This window comes from Brassica napus, chromosome A7 (genome assembly GCF_020379485.1).
Source record: "Brassica napus cultivar Da-Ae chromosome A7, Da-Ae, whole genome shotgun sequence".
NCBI classification, from domain to species: domain Eukaryota; kingdom Viridiplantae; phylum Streptophyta; class Magnoliopsida; order Brassicales; family Brassicaceae; genus Brassica; species Brassica napus.
Window position 1 is genome coordinate 8,888,071 of NC_063440.1, and position 26,349 is coordinate 8,914,419.

A 26,349-nucleotide genomic window follows, 5' to 3' on the forward strand; every position below is an offset into this window, starting at 1 on the left:
TTGATCTTCTCATCAACAATCACCACTTCATCATCTATGTTGATGGCAACCCCCTCACTTAGTTTCTCAGCATCCTTGGTGAGGGTTCTAGGAGGTAACTGCTTACCACTCCTAAGGGTGATAGCCTTGGCCTCCTTGGAGTTTTGGTCAGACTTTCCAGGTAGAGATCCTTGCTGGCGATTCTGGTGAGTGTTCAAGGAAGCAAACTGATTCTCTAAATTCCTGACTGTAGAAGCAAGGTCTGAGAATTTGTTGTTGAGCTCATTGTAACTCCCATCAATCTTGGTATGAAGGTTCTTCAACTCATAACCAACATGCTTCTCACTTCTAGTCTGAGACTCCAAGATTTGTTTCAGTAAGGTATCAGTGCTGCTCTCTTGAGGAGCAGAGGAACCAGACAAGGGGTTTTGCTGAGGCTGATAGCTGCCTTGCTGGTTGTTTCTAGGCGGATAACCACTCTGTTGGTTGTTGGGATAGGATTTCTGTTGGTAGTTGTTGTACTGAAAATTTGGCTCCTTTTTGTACCAGCTAACATTGTTGTTGATGAAACACAACTCCTCTTGACCTTCTAAACCCTCAACCTCATTGACAGCAAGTGGATCTTCCTGCTTGGAGTTACCAACAAACTTCAGCTGCTCTTGGGTTGCTTTTTCAGCAATGAGTAGGTCGATCTTGTCTTCCAAAGCTTTGATCTCTTTCCTCGTCTGCTTATCATCTGTTCTACTGCCTCTGTCGTGGTCTCCACTGTAGACTGCATCACTCTTTACCATGTTGTCAACCAGCTCTTCTGCATCCTCCTCAGTTCTCCCCAAGAAGAACCCATTGCTAGCTGTATCCAGTCTGGCTCTGTACTTAGGAAGAGCACCACGGTAGAATGTGCTCAGCAAGCTCTCCTTAAAAAGCCATGGTGTGGACATTGAGCTTGGTAGCCCTTGAATCTCTCCCAGGCTTCACTGAAGCCTTCCAAGTTCTTCTGTTGAAAGCTGGAAATCTCGTTTCTCAGCTTAGCAGTTCTTGAAGTATAGAAGAACTTCTCCAAGAATGCTTTCTTGCAGTCATCCCAAGTGGTGATGGAGTCGCTGGGTAGAGACTTCTCCCACTGACGTGCCTTATCCCCCAAAGAGAAAGGGAATAGCTTGAGCTTTAAGGCATCTTCGGACACACCATTGGTTTTTGACAACCCGCAGTAGCTGTCGAACCTGTCCAAGTGATCAAATGGATCCTCTAGAGCCAAGCCATGATACTTGTTGTTCTCGATCACGATGATGAGTCCTGATTTGATCTCAAAGTTGTTGGCTGCCACAGCGGGTGCTCGGATTCCCAATCTATGACCATGAATGTTGGGGCGGTCATAAGTGCCAATGGGTCGAGCTGCTCGCTGTTGGTTTGGTGGAACGTTGTTAGCTCCATTGGCGGCAGCATCATCCTGAGGTATGTCTCCCATATCAGTATCCAATCTCTGCAAGTGAGCCTGTTGCTCTTCTTCTCTTCTCTTTCTAGCACACTCTCTCTCTAAAGCTCTAATGTCTGCAGCTCTTGGAACTAGGTTTGATGGACCCCTGCTCCTCAAGTTCTTACACCTGTAGAGTAAAGGGAGGTGAAGAAAGAGAATCAGTAACAAAAGAAAATAAAAATGACTTAGTCTCAAGCAAGTGACTAAATCTCAATGTTTAAATCTACTCAGAATTTGGCAACGGCGCCAATTTGATGTTAAGAGTTTTCAAGGCTCCTAAGACAAATGTTGTAGTATAAAAGATTGTCGAACCAGTTCTGAGGGATATCAAAGCACCGAGAATGCAAGTACTCACTTAATCTAAGTGCAACCAATGATTTAGATGGGTTTTAAGCTATGACTAAAACTAAAAAGCAATAACAGAATGATACTTTCTTGACTAAGGGAAAAGAGAATTCATGGGCATAGGGATTAGACCTTGGGTGATCAAGTATCGAACTAAGGATGGCAAATGATCAATCAAACTATCAACCTTAAGCCTAGACACAATTCTAAGCAAGCTTTATGTCTAGATGAACGCTCATTTGCTAACACATCTCAAACATCAAATGTCTTTGGTTGAATAATATGAAAGCAATCATTACTAACAAGTCTATTAGCTATCTTAGCACCTTTAACAACAAATGTCTTTGGCAAAGTATACTAAAAGCCTAGGAGAGTTGTCTCGGGCATTTCATCGAACACCTTTCGGGTGAGAAATGCCTAAGGATCAACAACTGAGTGGCCAACTCAGAAGATGCATTATGATTACTCTACTAGCAAGGAAATATGAATGATCTACACTAAAACATCCTAGCTCTAACCTAATCACCCTTAATCTCCCTAACCCATGAATTCACAAAGTGATTACTCACTAATCTCCATGATTCCTCTTAAACCCATATTGGATTTCAGATTAATCATGTAGAGAAATAGATAAGAAATCAACACAAGAACATAACAATCAAAATCCAAGAGATGAACTTCTCAAGAGAGTTTTTGTGTATTTCTCAATAGATAAAAGATAATCTGCCTCTGGTGGCTTACAAAGTCTTAAAACATAGGTTTCTTAGAAGTGCAAAACGTGCCTTCAAATTGCAAAAAGGTCCCCGAGAAATTGTAATTTTCGGCAGCAAAATAACGCGGAGCGACTTGCAGGTGTCGCTCCAGCAAGTCGCTCCAGAGCCACTTTTAGTGTCTCCGACGGCACAAACGCGAGCGACCTTGGTGTGTCACTCCAGCAGGTCGCTCTGAACATCGGGAGCGACTTCAGCACGTCGCTCTGGAAGGTCGCTCCAGGGTCAAATATGTGTGTCTCCGGATGTGAAAACGCGAGCGACTTCGTGCAGTCGCTCTGGATGAGTCGCTCCGGGATGTGGTGCACAGCGACCTCATGTAGTCGCTCCGAGAAGTCGCTCCAGGCAGTGCTCGTCCAAAGACCACTCTAATCACCTCCTTTGAGCTCCAAATGCACCCAAATATCTCCAGAAACTCCATGTGGTACTCAAATACCTGATAGAGACATATGTATGCAAAATGCAACCTAAACATGTCTAAATCCTAATCTATATGATGAAAATGTTTATGAATGAATGGATAAAACAATGTAAATATGCAAGATATCACCGAGCAGCAAGCTCTGTTATTGGGATGGAGGAGATCCAAGGACGCCGTCACGGAATGAAATTGAGCTTCATTGACCACATTATTCTCCTCGAAAAACACCCACGCTATTCTCCTCTTAGAACAAGAGGAAGATTCTTCGCGGGTTGAGATGGAGAGACTCGGTGACAGAACGAGATCTACAAAAAAGTGAGAACGGGTAACCAAAACCCGACAACCAGAGAGGCCAACCTCCTTTGTGGGCTCACCGCCAGACATATCCGCAAGCCAAACCGAACAAAGACCAAAGCAGATAACACCAAACCGACAACACCAAAGCTATGACAGCTCCACGTGCCTTCGAAACCGCGACCTACACGCACCGCCGAGATACATATCCTGACACCGCCAAGAAGCTCAACACGACGCACGCCATGGTGTAGTCAAACACTGAGGTCCAGCTTGAGGGAAGGCAGCTCCTTGACGAGACACCAAGATGAAGGAGTGAATACCAACCACCTACCACACCGACAGAGACCCATCATACAGATCCAAGCCGGGTGAGTTTGATATGTAACTCACGCGCCTACACCTCTGGACAAAAGACAGATTGACGAAGAGATCTGAAAATTTCAATCCGCTTGAGAACCACCCTAAACGCCGACTGCATCCATGTCTTCCACGCCTCACCATAACTCCAGCAAACTGCCGTCAAAAGGATCCTTCTCTGATGCCCGGGTCTAGAGAACTAAAATCGAGCAGTCTGACCAGAGGATATATCGGAGAGGAATCGACGTAGCGGGAAAGGCAAAGAAAAAAATAGAGGAGGAGGAAGAGCCATTCCGGCGACAGCGAACCACCGAAGTTGAAAGAGACGCGATTTCACGATTTAGATCTAGAGAAGTTTTAAAGAGAGAAAAAAAAAAGAGGAGAGAGGCTTTTTTCTGAACAGGGGGTGTCCGCGCGTTGATAATTATTTTTCTTGAAAAAATGTTTTTATTTTATTTTTGTGTGCCATTTTGCCATTTTGATGCCATTTTTATTAAAGGTGGTATAGTACACTATCAATAAATGTTACAATTAGGAATTCACTAAATTGGTCGTTTTGTAAAGTTGATATTATTAGATTGAAATCATATTTAAATAATTATATTTTTTAAAATAAGTCAAATGTAAATATAATGCAAACCGAAGAATGAATGGTTAATAATATAATATAACAAATGGTTTTTTAGTATTTGTTTCCTCCAAAACCTACTAATTATTGGTTACAATATCACAATACCAATGTTTTCTATTTTATGTCAATCAGTTTACTTAGTAAATTCACTCTAGAATAAAATAAATATATAATTTGTAAATAAAATAATAAAAAATAGTAAAATAATGAAATAATAAAAATTTATGTTATTATTAGTTGTGAATAAATTAAATATTTAAAATATATTTTTATTAATTTATTTACTTATTATTTATCTTGAATTTTAGGGAACAATAAAATTGATTATTAAATTCATATAATAATAGTTAATGCGAAAAGGATTAGATAGTCCACAATTATTTTATTTTATTGTTATTAAGAGTATGACTTTTTGGATAATGTAATTTTGTGGTCGTTTTTATTTGTTAAGAACATTATTTAGTGTTTTTAGTGTGTTATATAGTAGTAGGTGATAGGTTAACATATTTTGTGTTTTTTTTTCCAGTAATGTGTTGTTGTTTGTATAGTACTTGTTAGTAGTAAATTGAGCATATAATGTAAAAGCATATTGAACTTCAGTAACTTCCATTTAGGCTTTGTCGATTTTAAGATTAATGGTTTCAGCGTAAAAATTGTATTTTATTTTTTTCATATTTTTGAACATTATAACTTTTAAGATGTTTTTTTTCTCTCCCCATTTTTGACCTTGAGCCGTCACCTCTCTGTTTTTCGTATATCTTTCTAGTGTGCGGTGCTTCTCACCATCACCGAAAAAGACTCACCTCATGTTCTTATTCTTCTTCACCTTCTTCGTCGGTGAGATTATACGAAATTTGTTGTAGATCGAATTTATGAGTTCCCAGTTGTGTGGTTGTTTCACAACGTTGTAGGTTTTTCCGATCAATATTGGTTGCTCCTCTTCTTCCTTAGATTTCGGTTGATGTTAGAACTGCATCTCCTTGGGTTGGGTCAGATTTTAGTCGTTTTTGATGTTGTCTTCCTCGTCGTTGGCTTACCGTCAATAGTCCTTGTTTGTTTTGGATTTCAAGATCTAGTTTTTGGGGATATAACTTATATGCTCTTTTTCATAGCTCGAGGACAGCTCCACAGTTTGCTGATTTTGTTTTGTCTCCCAATCCCTCTATGTTTTCTCATCTCGTTGAAGTTTTCATCACTGCTCGCATCTTTTGTAGGTTTCCCTTTCACCATGCTTACCACTCTAGGTTTGGATAATGTTTTCATTCGTGTGTATGCTATGTGAGCTTTGAAGGTTATTTATGCTCTCAAGCTTATTCTCTGATGTCACGGTGGTTGGTTTCTATTATCCCTCCCTCAGGTTGTTTCTCTTCATCCCATGTTTCTTTTGGTATAGGTGTGTGGAGTTAGTCTTTTGGAGCTTTGGTCCCTTCTATCAGAGCTTTGTGTTTCTTCACTTGCATGTGCGCCTTGTCTGTTCTTATTTAGTTTGTGAGGTGTTTCTTACCTTTTTGCTAGTAGTTGTGCTTCTGGTACTTTAGACATATATCTTTCCGCTTCTTGGTGACGTTGGCCTTCCGATTATTACTCCCTCTCTGATCCGCTTTTTTGGTTCTTTACGTTGGTGCTTGATCACGCTTATATTTGTTCGGGAGATTGCTTTGTTTCAGATTTTATCTTTTTATCTTTTTTTAATTTTTACTTGTTCTGGCCAAGACACTTCAATGAGGTAAGTTAGTCTTCGTGTTTGATCTCCTTTCAGCTTTAGACCTCTATTGAATTAGTGTTACTATGAAATTTTGTTTTCCGAGTGATAATGGAGGTTTTATATTTAAATTTTGTGTTGTATTCTAGTTTCTTATTTTTAGTTTGGTTATTTTATAACTTTAATAGTAAAATAAATATATAATTTATAAAAGAAATAATAGAAAATAGTAAAAATAATAAAATGATGAAAGTTTATGCTATTTTTAGTTAGGAATAAAGTAAATATTTAAAATATATTTATATTATTTTACTTATTTTTCAAATTTTAATGACCAATAAAATAGATTCTCAAACTATAATGATACTTAATGTGAGAATGATTAGATAGTGCACAATTAGAAAGTGATGAGACAAATTATAATAATTTAAAAGAAAAAAGATCTAAAATACAAAAAGAAAAAACATGTGGACACATGTTAACAAACCTCTCTTCCACATGTCATAAGAAGAGAACAAAGTCTATTATATATATATATATATATAGATTTACATTACGATTCTGTATGGTGACCATTTTGGAAACAAGGAGAACGAATAGGAAAAGAACGTAGAAGAACAAAATTGCAGGAATGAAAAGAAATAGTTGTTTCATCCCATATTTAACAAGAAACTAATTTAATCTTTATTTCTCTATAAAAAAGGAGTGGTAGGGAATAAAAAGAAAAAATTATTCCTTATGAATAGTGACTTTTTAAAGGAATATTAGGAAATGCATTTGTTCCTCGTCGTTCTTTGGTCACCATTCATACCTTACATGTTCAAACATACGTGTGTCTTGTCGTTGGCTAGAAGTTTATAAACAGGTAGAAATTATCATTTTTTGACATTAGAAAATGAGATGGAAGTCAAATTGTTTTCAAGTGACCACCGATTGTTCGTGTACGGTGCATGCATTAAGTCGAAACTTGTAATACGAATAGACTTGTCTTTCTACGTATACGCGTATAGGGAATAACAATGTTCCAAACAGCGTATTTAATACATTAGGGACTAGAGAAGGTGTTTGTCGCAATACTAGTTTATTATTATACATAAAATAGAATAGAATATATATCTATATTATTAAAATTAAAATACCTTTTGATATTGTTTGAAAAACTTATATACTAAATTAAATGAAAGTTGTTTAGAAACAAAGATAGCAGATTAAATATTTTTTTATTTACATATTTAGTCACTATATTTCTTTCTCATTTACAGATTCTATCGTTTGGAAACTTGGATAGCAGATTAATGAGAATTGTTTGGAAACACGGATAGCAGATTAAATATTTTTTTTTTATTTACAGATTTAGCCATTATATTTCTTTCTTATTTACAAATCGGCCACTTTACCTAAAATCAAAAATTTAAATTAATTAATTACAATAAATTGTTATTTTTTTTTGCTGAAAATAAAAACACAAACTATAATATATAGTATATATTAATCTGCTACAATACAATTTTCAAGAAAATCAAATATCATAAAATTAATAATAGATAAAAACCTACTGTAAAAATTAAATCATTTTTAAATACATAAACAAAAAAATCAATAGGTTAATATATGAAAATATTACAATTACATCAAATTGCATCAAGTTATAAGATTATAAATATAATATTACGTACATATAAAAAATTATTATCAAACATCTATATTATAATATAATATATTCTACACTAAATATATTTTACAAAACATAAAAATATAAATGAACATTTTATAAAATCAATGGTTTATAAATTTACGTTGAACGCAAATTAAATCCAACATCCGCGTGTGGGGGTACGGGTCTAGATCTAGTATATATATATTAATTAATGAGTAAATATTCTAAACTTTTAAGTGTGGATAGGATAGGGATTAGTTTCTGTCATTACAAAAATGGCTAAACATATTCTCTGTTTGTGTAGGTACATATAATTAATTACTTACGAGGCTCTCATAAGTCGATGCAAATTATAATACTTAATCAGGATAATTGCATTGTTTTACATTTTTAAGAATATCTCATGTAATTTTCTTTGTTTGTTCAGAAAAAAAGTGTGTTTATCATTCCTTATAACACGTAGTTTATTGAGGATTATTTTCAGTTGTGTGAATTCTCATTTCTTTCCCATCCATTTTAAATTTGAATATAAGACTAAAATGGGACAAATATTGATTTTTATTAATATTTTTTCTAATGAATATATATAATTTCATTTTCAAATTCATATTTTAACAAATTATGTCCTAAATTACCATTTACCAACCGCTAGATAAAAACAATCCAGTTTTTCTCCATTTGCAGCTCTAAACAAAAGCCTTGCTTCTGATTATTATATAACAAGAAGCAAGACTGAGGAGGCGTTCTAAGCAAATCGAAAACTGTTTCATCCGGCAGTCTAAACGAAAAGCCTTACTGAGTAAAGAGAACCTCATCCAAAGATTATCCTCAACGTGTAAGCAACAACGCTCATCTAACAAGTTTAGATCAAACACTAAGATGGGACCACACTAATAACAGAACTAATATTCTCAAAAACACTCTACCAACACTATGATATTGGTTTGTTTAATCGTTTTACTTGCTAAATTTTGTACTTTTCTTATGTATTTGAGTTTTGTTTGAAATCATGGTTCAGTTCAATGTTGTTTGGTTTCAAATGCGTCATATAAAACTTTTTAGAGAAACGGTGCTTAGGGGTAGGTTTAAATTAGGGGTGTTCAATCCGGATATCGGTTCGGTTTCGGTTCGGTTTTTTTCGGTTTTTGGTATTTCGGTTAGTAAAATATAACTACCATTCTAAATCCATATTTACTTCGGTTCGGTTCGGTTTATATACTGTCGGTTTTTGGTTTATTCGGTTTTATACCAAAAAACATAATTATTTTGTTTGAGATCATATTATATGAATTTTAGAGTCATATTGTCAATACAGTCATTTATTAAAAATATATTACATGTTCAAATAAATGAACAAAATAGTAAAAATGCCTCTACCATCAAATAAAATAATCAAATCTATAACTAAAATCAAAGCTTGAAATTTTGAAAATAAAAATATGAAACAAAATAGAAACATGAAAGAAAAGTTTTTCCACTCTTTCATATTTAGTGTTCATTAAAGTTATACTTTTTCAATTGAAAATTTCCATTAATTATTGTCTATCAAATTTATAATCTTCATATTAATTTAGTGAAGACTAAAATAAATAAAAAATATCAAAAAAGACTTAGAAAATAAGATGTATGAATTGCGATGTATTGTTATTTAGTTATAGTTAAAACGTTTTACAAATTAAAGTTTTTTATTACTATAAAATTATGGTAATAGTTATTAACACAAATTTAACTTAATGTAACAAATAGATTTTCATGTATTGTTATAAAATAGATACATATTTACATGTTTCTACTTTTAATCGGTTTTGTTCGGTTTATTCGGTTTAATCGGTTATATACCAAACCATATCCAAATCCTACGGTTTTTATAAAATTATATCCATTCGGTTTATATGGTATATACCAAAACCAAACCATATTGTCTATTTCGGTTCGGTTCGGTTCGGTACGGTTTGGTTTTACCATATTGAACAGCCCTAGTTTAAATTTAAAAGAAGGTATATATAAGCCTAGTGCGGAAGATGGAGACATTTAACTGAATAAAAGCTTTGTTAGGTTTTGAACTCGAATACGGATCAGTCAATATCATTTAAAAGTTGGTAGGTAAAAAGAACATACAAACTAATCATCATTTTAACATTTTGGACTTTCCCTCCTACTCTATTATAAAGCTTTGTTTAGGTTCAATTCTCTTTGCCTAAATGATGAATAATTAATTATAAGAACATAAGAATATTCACCCTAAAAGTGAGGAAAGGACGTGTTCTTATCTCCCATTCTTTTTACTTGAATCAATTTTACAACTCTCACATATTAAAAGAAAATGATGCTAAATGTGAACAATTTCAGCAGTTCCACTGGAAACCAAGTTATTGATGTTTGTGAGACCACGAAAATAAAACCATATCTTACATTTTTCTTAAAAATTTAAAACCGTATTAGTTATGAAAACTATCTTGTTCAAAGATTAGTTGAAGTTCGATACATACATTCCCTTTACCAAAGACAAAATTCAATTTCTATTGTAGTAATCAAAGAGAAAAAAAAATGTGTGTTTCAACTCTTAATAATAATAATACTCTTTCTTTGGCTGCGGCAACTTACCAAAACAAAACTATCTCGATTAATATAAGCGTATAATAAAACATTTAGAAATAGATTCTCATGAAGAAAAAAAACACATGTTACATTGCAAAATCGTCTCATCTTCCTCAACGTTGGAACACTGTCGTTTGATGCAGTGGGTAGTAGTGAGTTACTCAGACTCTTTTAGCTTTTTGGAAGCAGACCCTTCTTCCTTATTCTTCTTCACTTTACCCTCCCTTCGCTCTCTCTTCACTCCCTTGGATTTATCCGGCAATGGAATTTTCCCGACCTGCAAACAAAGAGATTGAAACAATCAGTTTTGGGAACCTGCTATGCACATTATGTATGTTCATTCTTTACCTCCTGCTCAGGAATATAAACCCTCCCTAACTTCCCTAGCACATCATCTTGATCAACATTCTTCACCTGTAGAATAAACAGAGTCGTTGGTCATCTGTTTCTACCAAATTCAAGGACACATGACAACAAAAGCTACGAAAATCTTAAAAGTACCTTCTTCTTGGGCTTATCTTTAGATGATTTCATAGCTTCTTTCCTTAGGCCTTCGTTGGGAAGACGGTTACGACGGATAACCAAGTCCATGGACGGACCTACTTCGACAAGCTCTATCCGAGGCACGATGGTCCCTGACTTTTTTAGCTTAATAGCGCAGTGAGTAAGGAAAACCTTAGTTGGTGATACCGCTGTGCATATGTAAGCACGGTCTAGTCCCGTAAGATTTAGATTCTCCACAACCTGCAGACCAAATAATCCAACTTCTTTCAGGTTCTGTTATAAGCAAATTACAATCACAAGAAAACAATATTCACCTCGCCTCGAAACAGATCAGTGAGGACTTCTTTAAGCTGCTTGAGCTCGGGTACATTCTCAAAACCTTCTCCAGTAAAGCAAATAAAAGGCTTTGATCCTTCATGAGGTGCTATCTTCTTGTCGTAGGAAAACGATAGCAGAGATTTGAAGTTCTCAATCCCAACTTCAATTAGATCATAGACATGGTGATCATACATTCTTCCGAGCACTAGATTGTCAGGCCTTTTCTTTGTGTGAGAGCCATACTGCCACATAACAACATTCACCCAAACAACTACAGTCAACATATCTTTAGCATATTCACATCTAGACAAGATGGCAGACGTCTAAGATAATTACATAACCAAAACCCTATGCAGAGAGATCCCAATTGTGACAACAACAATAACAAACAAGCTGCAACAGGCTTTTTTTTAAAACAGGACATAAAACTTACCACAAAGATGCTACAATCTGTTTTGAGAGAGAAGAACTCTAATGAGGTTTCACCTCCACTCTCAAATGGCCTAATGTTCTCATTCCTCCTAGAGTACTTGATGGCACCTCCCTTCTTAAGACGGTACAGCTCCATCAAGACAGAGCTAACTGTAGCGCTCGTCTTTGTTCCATGAAGTATCAGTGTCTTCTTCCCATTCTCAACCTGCACAGCCAATCAGATAACAAAGTGAGTAACTTTACAGAGGCCCATCCACAATAAGACAGCTCAAACGTATACGAAGGAGCTTTGAGAGAACTCACCAGCTTAGGAGCTCGCTTTTCGAGGACACGCTTGGCTTTGTGGGTCTTGGGAGTTCGTATTTCCATCATGACTGATGATTTTCCGGCAACTTCTGCAACGCGACCGACGGCTCCGAGGAAGAAGATGAGGTTTTTCAATTCAAGTGAGGAGAAGCCTAGGGTTTTAACTTCAAATCGTTTCCTCTTTAAATGAGATCCAAATGTATACACGATGGGCTCAGTCCAAGTATTGACGGCCCATTAAAGTTTTACCCAATTAGCATTTAGAATTTGTTTTTCTTTTGTAATTAATTTTATCATAAAAGATCACATATTTCAACCTACACATTTTTCACAGATATTATGATGATTTTTCTGTCTGAATTAAAATTAGTTTCAAACAAATTACATTAGCTATCAAATTTAAGTCAAAATTAGCATTACCCGAAAATGATTGTGGTCAATTATGTTAACGATAAAATGTATTGATGGCGAAATAGGCAATAGATTTGTCGGTATGTATATCTAGGTTTTGATTTTTACGATTTTTTTTTTGTTTCAGTAAGATCGATAAGGTTTTGGTTGATGCAATTGTTGTTTGGTTTTGGTAAGATCGATTCGGTTTTCACTTCTGAGATTGTTGTTTGGTTTGGTTAGATCGATTAGGTTTTGACTTATTTGACAGTTTCTTTGGTTTTGGTAAGATCAATTGTATGTTCTGAAAATTTTACAGGATAGCAAACTCTTGAAATTGTTGGGTCACTACAAGAAAACATGTGATTTCCGACCGACTGAATAAATAGTCGTTGACATGTACGACTGTTTGGCGACTGATGGACGACTGATTTGCAACTCAGAAAAATCAGTCATAAATCGGTCGCTAAATAGCGACTGAAAAATAGTCGTCATTTAGTCGTCAAGTTACGACTGATTTGCGACTATTAGCGTTGTCGGAGTTGCGTAGTCGCAATGTAGTCTGTATATGGACTATTTAGCGACTGATATCTGGGGTCATAACGTCGTCGCTAATCGGTTGGTGAAAACCAGTACAAAACAAGTTGTTTACGTTTTATGGTTGGTGTAACTAACTTGGAATAATTCAGTGGCCATATAGTCAGTATTTGGCGACTATTTAGCAACTGAGTTTTAGTGGTCATAACTTAGTCGCTAATCGGTTGGTATAACTAATTGTTTCTGAGTAGTCGGTAATTAGTCGCTAATAAGTCGGCAATTTTTCTATAAAATCTAAGCAATATCTTCCATACATTTCTGCTCAGAAACATATAAAGAAAGTGAACCATTACTAAATTACTCCCTATTTGAGACTATTTGATTCTTTCAACATGAATTTATTTTCAACACTTGAGAGGACCATCAATACCAAATTACTCCCTATTAGGGAATCATTACAATCTTTGGAGGAGTCAACGCAAAAAACTCTTGCAAAGACACTATCAAATCTTAAGCAGCTGCAAACTTTCTTGGGGTATAACCTCTGATCAACCTCGTATTGTGTTTGTGTCAGTTTGTTGTCGCGATCTTCGGTTTGTTCACATATTTCACCTTGTATTATATTTTGGAAGACATGAATTTTAACGAGGACCATAATCAATTGTGAAGTTGTGAACATTCATAAATCATATATGTATAAGATGATAAAAGTAATATAAATTTCTTCTAAATATTTTTAAAGCATGAAATGTGTACTCTTTGTTATGCTTACTCTGTATATTCATTAATTAGAGGATGAATGAAAAACTGAAACAATTTAGAAAATTTTATGACACTTTTTACCAACAAGACAAAAGAATGTTGAATTTGTTTCTTAACTATTTGTTTTGATTTTAGGCTGATATTTCTTGAAAAATAGAGCAAACAGTTACAGATTAGATAGATATATATATATATATATATATATATATATATATATATATATATTATAATATTGCATTGTTTCACAAATTTCTAACATGAATCTAAAACATGGATATATAAGAGCAATTAATCTATAGAAATAAGTTATTTTCCGTATATGAAAGCTCGATCTACGAAACTGAAAATTGTTTTTGATACTTGTATGTGTGGTGAATCCATCATAAAATCTAATCTTTATGTTTCATATTTTGGTTTTCTGAGGAGAATGCGTCTTTTATGAAACTTTGTATGATTCAAAATACTTTGACCTTTTGTAGTTCTTTCATCATATTTTTGAAAATTAAAATTATAATGATTTAGGGATATAAACTGAATTGGAGGATAATATCATCCAAATGTAAAATGAACATAAAATTTTGAAATTTTACATAATTATACATATATAAGAATATTATTATGTTTATAAACTTAAGGACCACATTCATAAAAGAAAAGAAAATTTACAAGTTCATAAAACTGATGTTGGATTGTTGCAACATAGAGGGACAATAACAGCTGTAGGCAATCTCACTAATAGCGTGGCGTAAACTCCAGTGACGGTAAATAATATGGACCAAATATTGGACTGAAAGAAGCCATATATACTAAGAACCTAAATAGCGCTTGTAACTGGTCAATCATAAGAATCTCAGCATATGTTTACTACTAATTAACATATAATAGAATAGTGGTTAGACTAAAATGAAGAATTTTACAAAAATTTTGGTGTCTCGCGGGACTTAGCAAACGCCATCCATTATTATCAACTGAATGTCTCCATATAATTATACAAGAATATTATTATGATCATGAATGTATCGTTATGTTTATAAGCATAAGGACCACGTTCCATTTCTCATTTCTTGAATACATATTGGATAGTTACATGTGTATTAGACCAAGTAGGATTCCAGCTCTAGAATTCTCTCTAGATATCTCCTTCGGCATTACACGCTCTGAGGAGAACGGTCCAAAAACCAACACGGTGTGAGTTTTACAAGTTTCTCTCAAAAGGTATCTTTGTGCTGACATTGTTCAATCCATTATTTCTTTACTGTTTTAGAGAGAGGAAGATCCAAGTAAGATGTATTTACATGAACTGTTGTTCCTCCACAACACTTTAACTTTTTCATCCCTCAACTTTGAAAGAGTGTAATGTAAAACTATTAGAGAATCTATATGTATACTGCTCAACAATAGAGAATCCAATGAAATGACTGCTAAGTCTTTCTCTAGTTTTCTATTTTCTGACAGTATATAACACAACACTATACATATATAGCATATGAAGAGAGGAGATGTATGTGGTTTTGTTATAATTCAAAATATTTACAGGTTTTTTTTTTATCTTTTTCTTTTAGTTCACTGAATAGACTATGACATTCATGAAACAAAGAAAATTTACAGAATCGTTTCCATGTTTTTCTTATCAAGTTGTCAAGGAGAAACAACAAAACATATGATGATGCTTCGTGTGAGATTTACAAGTTTCTCCTAAAAGGTACGATCTTGGTGGGTTCTTCACGCTTGAGATTGTGCAATCCGTTCTTGCTTTCCTGTTAAGATGCAAGTAACTAGAGTTATAAACATGAATGAACGGTCTTGTTCCTCCACAACAATTTGATTTTCGTCCTACGAGTCAGGTCACTCTCAGATCTTCATCTACTATTGCACTAGACAGACAAAGTAAAAGAGCCTCTAATTTAGATTCACCACCACAGACATGGTAAGAACAGAAGACCCCCAAGATGCCATAGACACAGTAAGTATGCATATGACTATATGAGTTGAAATACAGAGAAGGCATTATTACCTTGTAAAGACTTTTCGAGGTCTTGTAATTGCTTGATGAAACCGGCGTTGGGACTTGCCACAGGTCTAATGCTCTGAACATGTTGCAATGCTTGGGCTAAAGTCATTCCGTGTTTCTTCATGAGGTAAGCAACAACTACAGTGACACTACAAGGAGCAAAACATTGAAGAAACAGAGTGTCATAAAACAAAGCAAGTTCAAATTTCAATGAGAACCAAACCTGCGTGACTTGCCAACGAAGCAATGGACAAGAACGCTACCACCTAGCTTCTTGGCTTCATCAATGAAATCGAAACACTCATCGAAATACACTTCCAAATTGGTGTCTTCCTTATCCACAACTACAAGCAAGAAAGCAAGCAAATCCCATCACAAAGAGGCACAAGAAGGTGAGAACTTTAGAATATATATGGGATCATACCTCGAACAACCTTGTAGAGGAAATCATCAGGGTGAGCAGGTCTCAAGGAGGAAGCCACGGTTAAGATATGGGTAACGTTGTAAGATTTCAAGAGGTTCTTGTTGCAAGCTGCAGCGACGGATCCAAGATAAAGACCCTCTTGGATAAGGGAAGGGACGTTGTCTTCTCTATAGGCACGAGCGACTTTGATAACACGAACAAGGGCTTGTATCTGATTCTTGACGGTTTCGTTATACTCATCCATTGCTGGTAAAGATGATGATGATGATGATCCTCTGCCCCTAGAACTCCTGAAATTGGAATTGAATCATTCGTTCAGTTTGAAACCCAATGAACAAAATCAGGGTTCCTCAATTCGATTACATGGCACAATCAAAATCTAACCGATACGAAGCTAAGAGTTGCATTGTCCCGAGAAAGTCTGATAATAGATTGTAAACTAAAAACGAATTTTAACATCAACAGATGAATTGGAAGATCTTACATTGGAAGAGATGGCGAACAGGAGAAAACAAATCGTGGTGATTGGAATTAGAGAAGGTAGAAATTGGCAAACTGCATGGTTCTCCAGGTTTTGGGGAAGGAGAAGGAGGAGGCAAGATGGGGACAAATGTTAAATTGTCTTTTTTTTTCCAAGGACGAAAATATTTAAATATTTTTATCCAAGTCCTATAATTGTAAGAATAAATATTGGACTGCGAACCCATTGTAAAGAGATGTGAAAGTCTTTTTTCGAACCGAACTGAAATTTTCAGTTCCAGTTTACTACGATTAGGAGTTTAGTTTAATTCGGTACATCTTGAATAAATTTCGGTTATCAGTCCGGTTTGGCAATTAGATAAACGAAAGCATACCAACTCTAACCAAAATTCTGAACCAAGTTACAGTTTCGAACCCAACAATGGAAAACCCGAAAATCTGAATTTTTTATCATAACCATAACCAAAAACTTTAGTTAATTTCGGCAAAATTTTCATCAACCAAATAACATAAATGTTGAACCGAACCGAATTTTTGCTCTGTTTAATTCGGCAATCGGCATAATTTTGTGCTAACCAAAACTATTCATAATTTATTTTTTATTTTTTTATTGTCACTGTGCACAAGGGTAATGCACAGGAGCACAACCTCCATATCAATCCTCAGTGACTACAATGCGACTTTTGACATGAAGATAAGGGATATATAATAGAATGCAACAGTAATATGAGCATATATGAATAAGTGATTACCAATTCTCTGGCGTATATATGGAAGAGCAGAAACCTCTTGTTTTATAGGGAACAGTATTCTCAAAGGACCTCTTTAATCAATGGCAGCACTCTGATTTCAAGATACAAAAACACCAGCCACAAGGTTTTGTTAAGTGTGATTATGATGGATTAGCAGTAAGAAAAAGAAAAGAGAAACGAAACAATGGTTACAGCGGGATGGTTGGTTAGTTACAAATTCAAGTGGATGTCATAATGGTGCATGACAGATCAATCAAAAGATTTATGGAGGAATCTTGAGCTGGGAATTGAAAGCTCTCCTAATAGCAATGCAACATACATGGTCAAGAGGATATCGCAATGTTATTTCTGAAAGAGAAGTTAAAGTTCTTCATGTTTCTCTTATGATGTAAAGCTCCTGAACGCTGTTTCCCTTTCTTTGAAAATAGATTTTATTTTTTTTTAAAGAAAAAGATTTATATAGATATTTTCTTTTTCAGCAAATTAAGTTTCTTTTTTTTTGGACAAATGTTCGGCATCATAAACCAAAATCACAACATAGCAACATGCTTCCAAAGAGGCTATAGCCTAGCTATAGAGAGTAAAGACACCAACAAAGAGTTTCATAGTTCATCTCTCTCTTTATTTTCATTTACCAACACTATTAGTAGTAGTAGTAGCAGCAAATGTGATCACGTTAGACAACCTTTCTCATTCACTTAACGTAAGTCACAAACCAATCAAGCATCTCCTTGTGCGCTTCTTCTGCAGCTTTAACCGCCTCTGGGTCATCCGTCTTGTACCTAACTGTCCAACCGTGTGTCACTTTCGGGTGTATCTTCACATAACTATTCACCTACACATTCCCGTTTTTTCAAGTCAATTAGTTTTGTTTCTACAGTTTGAAAGAGATAAAACTCGTTGAGTTGCAGAAGAAGTAGAGGCTTTACCTCAGGTTTGGAAGCAAGAATCTCCTCAAATTGCTTCAAGAGTGCTGGTGGAGACAACTGATCAATCTCAGCTCCTAGTATAGCAATTGGTACCTTCCCACCTGCACCAAACCATTAGGCGAGGCATGAAACTCATTGTTACTCATGTAACCATGTTTATGTGAGGAATCAAGATGGAAGTATCTATGTTATCAAAGTACTAATAGTCACTTACCCTTGATATCGTCGACCGTGACAAAAGAAGGATGAAGCAAAACCGCTGCTTGAACAAGCTCTTGCTTAGACAATTCCACCACCACTTTTGCTGAAGATCCCATTAAGACAAGATAAGAAACATGCATTAGACACTTCCAGATGTTAGTAGTGAAAGATAAGAGAATGTCACATATTTTCACTACAAACTCACCACCCCAACACATCCCTGCAGCTCCAATAGCAGTTATGCCTTTGCTCTTTATGGCTTCAATTACTGGCTTTGTGTCTTCAAATCCCCTATCCTGGGAAAAGAGAACATGAAATGATTCTCAGATGGAATCTATCGAAACAAAAAAACAAGAAGACCATAACACCTAAGTGGATCCACTTGTGAACAACGACGTTATGGTAGAACACAACTGAATTAAGGATAAGGGATAGAGAAACAGACAGCGCCATGGTCTTTGAGCCAGAGAGAGATGGGTCTCTCCTGATTAGAGGCATCAAAAGGATCTCCATAGAAGTAATCAGGAACCACAACATAGAATCCAGAAGCTGCAACCTTATCCGCAAGCGCCCTTAAAACATAACATAAAGAATTCAAACTCCATAGAATCTCGAAAACAGCAAAGTGACTTGCAGAGTGTGCAACCAAACAGTGACTCAAAGCTTTTTTTCAAAAAAAAAAAAAAAACTGCAGCCAGTGAAACAGTCACATCTTATCCAAATGATATCAGATCAGATAACGCAAAGTTCGAATTCGTAACACTTTAAAAGACTTTCAACTTGTAAAGTGCAAAGCCAGTAAACCTATTTATGCAAAATCTAACGAGAGTGGAACAAACTATTACCTCAAGTTTGGAGCTTCATACCCTGAAGAAGAAAATAAACGAAGCACAAGTCAGAACACAGAGATCAAACGGGTCCAATAAAAATCATGTCTATGACTAAAACATATGAGAGTTTGAGATAAGAGCAAAGAAGAATGATTTACCAAAAACATCAGAGATGAGGATGACGCACAACTTGGAATCAAGAGAGCCAGAGACGTAAGCATCGAGCCCACCCAGCTTCTCCACATGACCCGACCCGGAGACCGGGTTGAGAGCCGGCGGGTTTTCGCAGCACTGAGGTCCCGACATGTGTTCTTCAGTTCAGATAGGTTAGAGAGACAGACAAAAATGACCAAACTCAATCATTACGTTTTCTTTTTGTAGCCTATTAAATAATGGCTATCGTGGTCATGATCTAACAACTACAGACAAAGTGACGCAGCCATTCTTCTCGATTTATACCAAATCGGTCTAAAAAATGGGATGTTTTTCTAACCGCTTTGACGACCGTTTAATCTATTTATTATTATTATTATTATTTTATTTTTAATAATATTTTTATTTATTTATTTGATTTAAAAATTGATAAATATAATTTATATTCATAATTTTGATGAAATTACACTATATTAAATTTATATATTCTATGTGTGTTTATATAGTCCTATACATCAAAATATATTAATGTTATATACAATTAAAGATCAACATGTTTTATAACATATTAAACAATCTAAAAATTCTGTCCCGAATAATTTTTGGTTAATTCCCAATTTTCTCTAGGTGCTAGGTCCAACTGGAGACAGAGTAGTGATTGATCGAATATTCGTTACAAGACAAAAAAAATTGTTAGCAAATAACACGAGATATATAAGTGATACATCCATTGGCTAAACTGAGAAAGAACCTGTCCTTAGCTTTCTTTTCTCTATGTACGAAGCAAAAAAGTCTTTAAAGATTCTGCTAAGGAAACTTGAATACAAAATGTTCTTCTGAGGTTATTAACCATGAAAAAAAGCAAACAAACTTATCATCTTCCTGCAAAACATTAACTCTCTCTCTATGAGCAATTTGTACCGCAACATTCTAGAAACGTTTCCATTATTTTTCATGGAAATATTTCCCACCTGTTAATTACATTACAGTTACAATCCAGAACATTCTATGTCCGAGTATTCAGCAGGAACAGCTTAAAGAAGAATCTCCAAAACACTTAGCTTTGTGTGTTACAACTCTGGAGTTGTGAGAGAATCTGCGGCTTCTAGGGGACATGTGAACTCTGTCCATCATGTTGATCTTAGGAGCATCAAGGATTGCCTTTGGCAGCGACAACGCCCACTGCATTCCCCATATTGCGAGAGGCCTCATGTATATCAATGACCTGTAATGCCCATCCATTGTCCACCCTTCCGGTGTCTGGAACCAGTATCTGTATCAAGTTCAAAAACAGGTCAAATCAAATCAAAATCTCCAATAAACCATCATGATCATGCTCGAGATAAACTTACCCGAAACCTTCTTCTGACCAGCCAGCTGTGAAGATTCCCTCAGCAGTAGTGAACCCTTGTTCTTCCATGCCAGAGAGGATCATAGTAGCTGCTGCTGCATACGTGACACCTGTCCATATCTCACGTGACTGCATGCATGTCTCATCCACTTTCCCATCAGGATGCATCCCATTTACAGCACCCATTCTCCCTCCTTTCGTCTTCATCACATTGAAATCAAAGATCTTTTGCAAAGTGCTTTTGATTTTAGAATCCTCGAAAATAGGAGGCAGGCCTGAGGATGCAGTATACCACTGACCCGCAAGCTGATCCGTCTGTATCGACTTGCTGTTGCTGCTCGCCCCGCTGTCATAGTTGAAGTACGTTCCGTTCCAGAGTTTCGCTTCCAATGCTGCCTTCGCATTCAAGAACTTGTTCTTACACAATTCCGCAAAGAACTTATCACCGATCTGGAGAGCCATTGCTGCTGCTGCCTGAAGAGCAGCAAGCCACAGGCAACCACAGTAGGCGCTCACGCCATGAACAGTCCACGTATCGTACGTCTGATCAGGGAAACCGTCGTTCTCTATCAGATCGTCGTTGTCTCTATCAAACTGTTCCATGTACTCCATAGCAGCACGAACCGCTGGCCAAACGTCTATACCAAATTGGTAATCCCCTGTAGCTGCGAAATCTCTATACACCTGAAGCACAAACTTTGGGTTAAGATCTTTCCACTTGCTTGTGTCGTGTATGTTGTAGGCATTCATTTCGTTCCACGGATCATGCATCCCTAGATCGTGAGGAACAGCACCTCTGACCTTGCGGATCCCCAAGTTCCCCTCTGCAAGGAACTTAACCTTCCTCCCATCCTCAGACAACACGGCTTTAGCGAAATCACGCTGGATGTTCAGTTCGATCTTTGGGAATAGCATAAGGAGCGCATAGGATGCGTAAAAGTGCACATCGTACGTGTTCCACATCACATACTCCACACCTTCCAAGTACAGAAACCTACCAACATCATCATCTACGTGCGAAGTGTCTACAAATAAACCATTGCTTTTGTCAGTAACTGATGCTTCCCCATTGCTTTCTATTCCATTACTGTCGCAATCATCACGGTTATTCTGTTGGTCTTTACTGTCAACTCCACCATCTGAATTTCCTAAATCTGATTGTTGAAGCTGACTATTCCCATTGGCACGGACTGAAGCAGAGTCTGCAACAGAACATGTTTGAGAAAGTAAATAACAAAAGAAGCAACAAAATTTTTAATCATATAGGCATATAGACGGGTACCTATCCAGACTGTACCACCGGCTACCAAAAAGTAAAGCTCATTGAACAGAGTGAACTTGTACCTAAATATCAAAAAACAATTCAGGGGGCAACGACAAGAGATCCAAGCATTAAAAATTCATCTATTATGGGGTACATGAATATGCATGAATTGTGATACAAAGAAAGGTTCCAAAGCAATTACCATTCAGGGAGCCTCTCATCTCTGAGGATGGGATTTTGCCATGCCTCAATATCTTCCTCCCACCTCTTATAATCTGAATTTGAAAACCAAAGCTAATCACTAATATGTAAGCACCGTTCTATGTATGTGTAACATGGAATAGTTTCAATTCAACAGTAGTATGCATCCATACAGAACAGTGGCAACTCAAGTGAAGCATAAGACGTTAAGAAATTGATAATATAGATACATACGTGTTAGTGCATCATGCACAAGGTCCACAGCTGCTCTTGGCGAAGTTCCATAAAATTTAGTATATCTCCTGCAAGACAGAAAATACAAATCAGACAGTATTTGGCATACCACAATGATATATTGGCTACATATCTTATATTCGAAAAGTACTTAATTGATACACCCAAGTCAAGCACAAGGTTTTATTTTTGCTAACAAACTGATACCACATTTCAAAAGATACACAGAAAACTTACGCAATGGAAGGATAAATAGCAATTTTCACGACAACATTATGAAACTAAGTTTGAAATAATAATCGACAGCTAAACAGTTCAATCTCTCAATTTAGGAAAATACCATAAAATGCTGTACTTTATTTACCTGTCATATGTGCTTCCTTTTGAAAATTTCACTTTTGGGGATGACCATGAAAGAGCAAAAGACACAGTGCACTTGCCATGAGCCTCTACCCATGCAGTAGCTGAGACTGCTGCACAAATAGTATCTCCAGCTGTTGAAGGCACGCTCGGCCCACTATTGAAGTTTTCTTGATCAAATTTCCCATCCTTTTATATAGAATATATATATGTCAGTCTCATTTATAAAACACTCCAGACATATATAAAACAAACGTTCTTCTACTACGACTGACGATTCAGAATAGAAAACACTTATAGTCAATAGCATGGTATGAAATCCACATGCAAAGTCTGAAAACGATGATGGAACGAAAAGTTACCTTTTCCATTTTATCCCACATATCCTTTGCTGTAAAAGAACTGTCTTCAGACAATCCAAAGCATGGCAAAACAGTCACATTCACATTCTGAGTCTCACAAGCAGAGATCGCAAATGTAACAGGAGGGTTTCCCTTGCCTGTCCTGAAAAATTATCAGCACATTAAAAAGAAGTATATTCGCTTAGAGAAAAAAACACAGCATTCTACTGTACCAAAAATATTCTACCAGATCAACTCCATTAATCGAGCGTGTGAACAGATATGCCAGTAAAAAATGTCAAACATTCAGAAAAAAAACAGCTTAAATTGGTTTAGCAAGATGATTTACTTGGAGATCCTTCATTTATTCAGAGAGTCAAGATAACGTGCATCCCACCCATTTAATAGAAGACACAGCAGAAACAATAAGACTACAATAAACATTCCATGCAACCAGGCACAACACAAGTACATGCTTCGTACCAGAAGCAAATTGCAATGGACAAGTTAGTATTTCGAGATCAATTGTCAAGTGTCAACTACTCACACAATCACATTACAAAAGAGTTCAAAAGATAAGACCGGGACATTAATAGTCTAAATACTAGTCCTAGTAGGAAACATTGTGGTGCTAAGAAACTAAAAAGGAATATTGTGAGTTGGTACAATCTTATTCACCGGATCAGTTATTTGAACACGTCAAGTGTAAGGAATGGAACGATGCTTTTAACAATAACACTTCCGGTATTGTCATTTCCTAATTGTCCTCCACTAATAAAGAAAGAATGGCAATGTCGACCACTACATATATGCATACCAACAGCTTTATAGCTATTAAGGTAAAGTTACTTACTTGTGATGTAAGAGGACGCCAGAGACCCCATCCTCGCCTCTGAAAGGAAGAAGGACAAAAAAAAATTACATTTCGACTTGAAGCCATAACCACTTATAGAAAAGAGGTCATATATTTCTCCTTACACAAATGGCTCATTCACATGACCCCCTAACATATGCGAAGTCCCACCAATTGAGTTCTGTAAAAGACAAAGCTGGTAAACATCTCCTCTTCTGGATATAATGTAATAGAAATGAATCAGATGCCAACTCACCGCCCATGTAAAAAGAAGACTGACTTTTGCCCTTTCCTTTCCAGTGTTCACCAACTAAAATAAAAGTAAAAACTCTTAGAAATTCCTCAGATTCTGGTTGCAGGAGATTAATACTCCATAAGTGCTACCACTTAAGACATTGAAATATAAGAATATGTAGACGTTCATCAACTAAGTCAAAAGTATCAAAACAGACCCATACATGTGGAAGGTGCACAGTCTAGATATTCCAAAGATTGTTTGACAAAAACATACATCCTTTCTTTCCATATTATGAATATCCACTAGATGAGTAGAATACTTACAGTATATACGAAAACAGCTGCTGGAAGACTACTATCTCGGTAATTGTTTGGTATAAAGGGAGATATTTGTCGACATGAAATCTTTAACTCTGGGTCAGGCTCACCTACAAACAGAAGCAACATTACAATTAATATACAGAGAGAGATATTATAGCCTTACAAGAAAAGGTTGTGTAGGTAGTTACCATCATATACAGTCCATGCCCGAGGAAATAGCGCATGATAAGTAGAGTGCTGGCCATTCAGATTCCAACCCCATGAAGAAATACCTTTATCACGCGTTTTTCTGAGACCATGAAACCAGTGCAAGGTACGTGAATTAAGAAGAAGAAAAAAAACTTGCATCGTTGAAACAGAGGATACTTTGTAAAACTGATACTTACCCTAAACTTCCATGCTGGCCTGGAGCCAAAACTGATGCATATTTTTTGTGCCCACCCTCTCGAGAAATAAAAATCTGCAAGGATGAGCCACGGAAATGTTACAAGTAACAAAAGTAAGGAGATTTGCAACTAAAGTAAGAACAACTAATGGGTACTTTCTCTGTTGCAAGATCCAGAAAGAGTAAAACAGTAAAAGAATAAAAGGCTATAGAGTATGGGAAGAAAAAAACAATGAAACAGTGGAAGTAACAGTCAGCGATTCCAGAAGCATAGATTCCAGGTCCACTAGTGTCAGTAGAAAGACTTACAGAAAACTGATTAGACATCATAGGTGATGGATCACACGTTCCAGGAGTAATTTGCCATTGCTTAAACTCGCCCCTGAAGCCCCTAGATATGCTTCCACTTCTGCAATTACCAGTAGCAGCACTGATCAAAAACCTAAGCTATGGATGATAAAAAACCAAAAGACAGAGAGAGAGTAGATGCTATATGGTACCCCATTCCTCCGAGGGGAACACCTTGGGATGCAGATGGTTTACAATTCTCTTTGGTGAAAGGATCGATAGGTGCTTTCTGCAGCATATATGAAAAACAAAATCTATAAAGTAACATTCACAGACAAAGGAAGAAGGTAGTAAGGAGCAGCGTGAGATAGAAAGAGATACCCTTCCATGGGAGGCTTCTTCTCTGACATAAGACCATAAACGTATCCCCAACCTTACCTGTAATCCCGCATTTAGCAAAACTCCAAAAATAAAATCACATAAAAAGAAAAGTATTAATACCATTTTGATGGCTTCTCGAAAGGTGATAGTGAACTCTTTCAAGATATTGGCATGGCAGTTCAATCTCCTCCTCCATGCGTGCGGTGGCGGAGCAGCACTATCGAAATCAAGCTACAAAAGCAAATTATATATACAAAGTCAAAATCCAAAAGGATTCTTCATACAAAAAAAGAGAGAGAAAGTGGAGATACTAATTGCAAAGTAGTTTTGGTGATGAATTCCTCAGGAGGCCATGAATGCTTCCTCCGGTGAAACAAAGTACTTGGCCCCACCATTTCCACTCTAAGTCAGTTCCTCAATTTCTACACTGATAAGATCAATATAGATTAGTTTTCACAATACGAACTCATACTGAAACACTTTGGAAAGAAAAAAATCGAATTTTTACATGGAAGGTGGTCTGTCTTTTCTCCTGATTAAAAGCAGAGCTTCAAATCGAAGAAGCAATCGCAGACTCAATTGTTGCTGTCAGATTCAAGGATTAAGCAATACTTTTGCAGATGATTTAAACGCATCGGAGATTCAGAAACCCAAACTGATTTTAAGAAGAAAAAAAACGAAACGATGATGGATGGATCGAAACAAATCAAATCGAATCATCAAAGAGGCGAATCTGGAATCAGAGTTGTGTAGGAAGGAAGGAATGGGTCGGTGATTCTTTGCGTTTGGTCAGAGAAGTCTGTACCTTCCTTTTAAGCGGTAATGAAACTCAACACTCCGGATGAGATGAGATCCACACTTTTTATACATATA

General features: G+C 36.2%; 4 protein-coding genes and 1 non-coding gene across 6 annotated transcripts; 1 reads left to right on the forward strand and 4 right to left on the reverse strand.

Annotated features, from left to right (window-relative positions):
* Window positions 1-899: 899 nt before the first annotated feature.
* LOC125576850 lies at window positions 900-1,006 on the forward strand. Its single transcript, XR_007315273.1, has one exon. It is a non-coding gene; the product is annotated as a small nucleolar RNA R71 (small nucleolar RNA).
* A 9,227-nt stretch (window positions 1,007-10,233) lies between these two features.
* LOC106357866 (ribosome production factor 2 homolog) lies at window positions 10,234-11,968 on the reverse strand. The gene is made up of 6 exons (XM_013797576.3): window positions 11,789-11,968; window positions 11,487-11,690; window positions 11,050-11,295; window positions 10,733-10,975; window positions 10,580-10,645; window positions 10,234-10,508 (listed from the first exon to the last, which is right to left on the reverse strand). The coding sequence occupies exons 1-6, from the start codon at window positions 11,855-11,857 to the stop codon at window positions 10,389-10,391; spliced, it is 948 nt and encodes a 315-aa protein (XP_013653030.1). The 5' UTR covers window positions 11,858-11,968; the 3' UTR covers window positions 10,234-10,388.
* Window positions 11,969-14,970: 3,002 nt separating this feature from the next.
* LOC106356243 (dual specificity protein phosphatase 1-like) lies at window positions 14,971-16,664 on the reverse strand. The gene is made up of 5 exons (XM_013796033.3): window positions 16,400-16,664; window positions 15,916-16,205; window positions 15,715-15,835; window positions 15,495-15,640; window positions 14,971-15,237 (listed from the first exon to the last, which is right to left on the reverse strand). Coding segments are annotated over exons 1-5 (594 nt in total). The 5' UTR covers window positions 16,402-16,664; the 3' UTR covers window positions 14,971-15,202.
* A 954-nt stretch (window positions 16,665-17,618) lies between these two features.
* On the reverse strand, window positions 17,619-19,600 carry LOC106357868 (endo-1,3;1,4-beta-D-glucanase-like). Its single transcript, XM_013797577.3, has 7 exons — window positions 19,266-19,600; window positions 19,123-19,144; window positions 18,723-18,849; window positions 18,483-18,573; window positions 18,291-18,380; window positions 18,077-18,177; window positions 17,619-17,982 (listed from the first exon to the last, which is right to left on the reverse strand). Exons 1-7 carry the CDS (start codon window positions 19,411-19,413, stop codon window positions 17,842-17,844), a joined length of 720 nt encoding a protein of 239 aa, XP_013653031.1. The 5' UTR covers window positions 19,414-19,600; the 3' UTR covers window positions 17,619-17,841.
* Window positions 19,601-20,048: 448 nt separating this feature from the next.
* LOC106357869 (non-lysosomal glucosylceramidase) lies at window positions 20,049-26,323 on the reverse strand. 2 transcript variants are annotated; one of them, XM_048736563.1, is made up of 19 exons: window positions 25,985-26,323; window positions 25,788-25,898; window positions 25,597-25,707; window positions 25,477-25,533; window positions 25,308-25,384; window positions 25,117-25,216; window positions 24,809-24,882; window positions 24,611-24,711; window positions 24,426-24,529; window positions 24,121-24,174; window positions 23,990-24,045; window positions 23,865-23,903; window positions 23,033-23,174; window positions 22,675-22,859; window positions 22,311-22,378; window positions 22,078-22,150; window positions 21,894-21,955; window positions 20,613-21,813; window positions 20,049-20,533 (listed from the first exon to the last, which is right to left on the reverse strand). In XM_048736563.1, exons 2-19 carry the CDS (start codon window positions 25,869-25,871, stop codon window positions 20,281-20,283), a joined length of 2,841 nt encoding a protein of 946 aa, XP_048592520.1. In that variant the 5' UTR covers window positions 25,872-25,898; window positions 25,985-26,323; the 3' UTR covers window positions 20,049-20,280. The 2 variants fall into 2 exon arrangements, with proteins under 2 accessions (XP_048592520.1, XP_013653032.1); XM_013797578.3 differs by having other exon boundaries at window positions 25,788-25,903.
* Between the last annotated feature and the right edge of the window lie 26 nt (window positions 26,324-26,349).

Coding starts and splice junctions, on each gene's coding strand:
- LOC106357866 (XM_013797576.3), bottom strand. CDS start 11,857: ATGATGGAAATACGAACTCCCAAGACCCACAAAGCCAAGCGTGTCCTC. Junction 11,691..11,788: donor AAAAGCGAGCTCCTAAGCTG/GTGAGTTCTCTC, acceptor TTGGCTGTGCAG/GTTGAGAATGGGAAGAAGAC. Junction 11,296..11,486: donor CAGATTGTAGCATCTTTGTG/GTAAGTTTTATG, acceptor GTTATGTGGCAG/TATGGCTCTCACACAAAGAA.
- LOC106356243 (XM_013796033.3), bottom strand. Junction 15,641..15,714: donor TTCGTTGGCAAGTCACGCAG/GTTTGGTTCTCA, acceptor TGCTCCTTGTAG/TGTCACTGTAGTTGTTGCTT. Junction 15,238..15,494: donor CCTCGAAAAGTCTTTACAAG/GTAATAATGCCT, acceptor GCATCTTAACAG/GAAAGCAAGAACGGATTGCA.
- LOC106357868 (XM_013797577.3), bottom strand. CDS start 19,413: ATGTCGGGACCTCAGTGCTGCGAAAACCCGCCGGCTCTCAACCCGGTC. Junction 18,574..18,722: donor GGCTCAAAGACCATGGCGCT/GTCTGTTTCTCT, acceptor CTCTTTTCCCAG/GATAGGGGATTTGAAGACAC. Junction 18,178..18,290: donor CACGGTCGACGATATCAAGG/GTAAGTGACTAT, acceptor GGTTTGGTGCAG/GTGGGAAGGTACCAATTGCT.
- LOC106357869 (XM_048736563.1), bottom strand. CDS start 25,871: ATGGTGGGGCCAAGTACTTTGTTTCACCGGAGGAAGCATTCATGGCCT. Junction 24,175..24,425: donor CAGCTGTTTTCGTATATACT/GTAAGTATTCTA, acceptor CTTTTATTTTAG/TTGGTGAACACTGGAAAGGA. Junction 21,956..22,077: donor GATGAGAGGCTCCCTGAATG/GTAATTGCTTTG, acceptor TTTGATATTTAG/GTACAAGTTCACTCTGTTCA.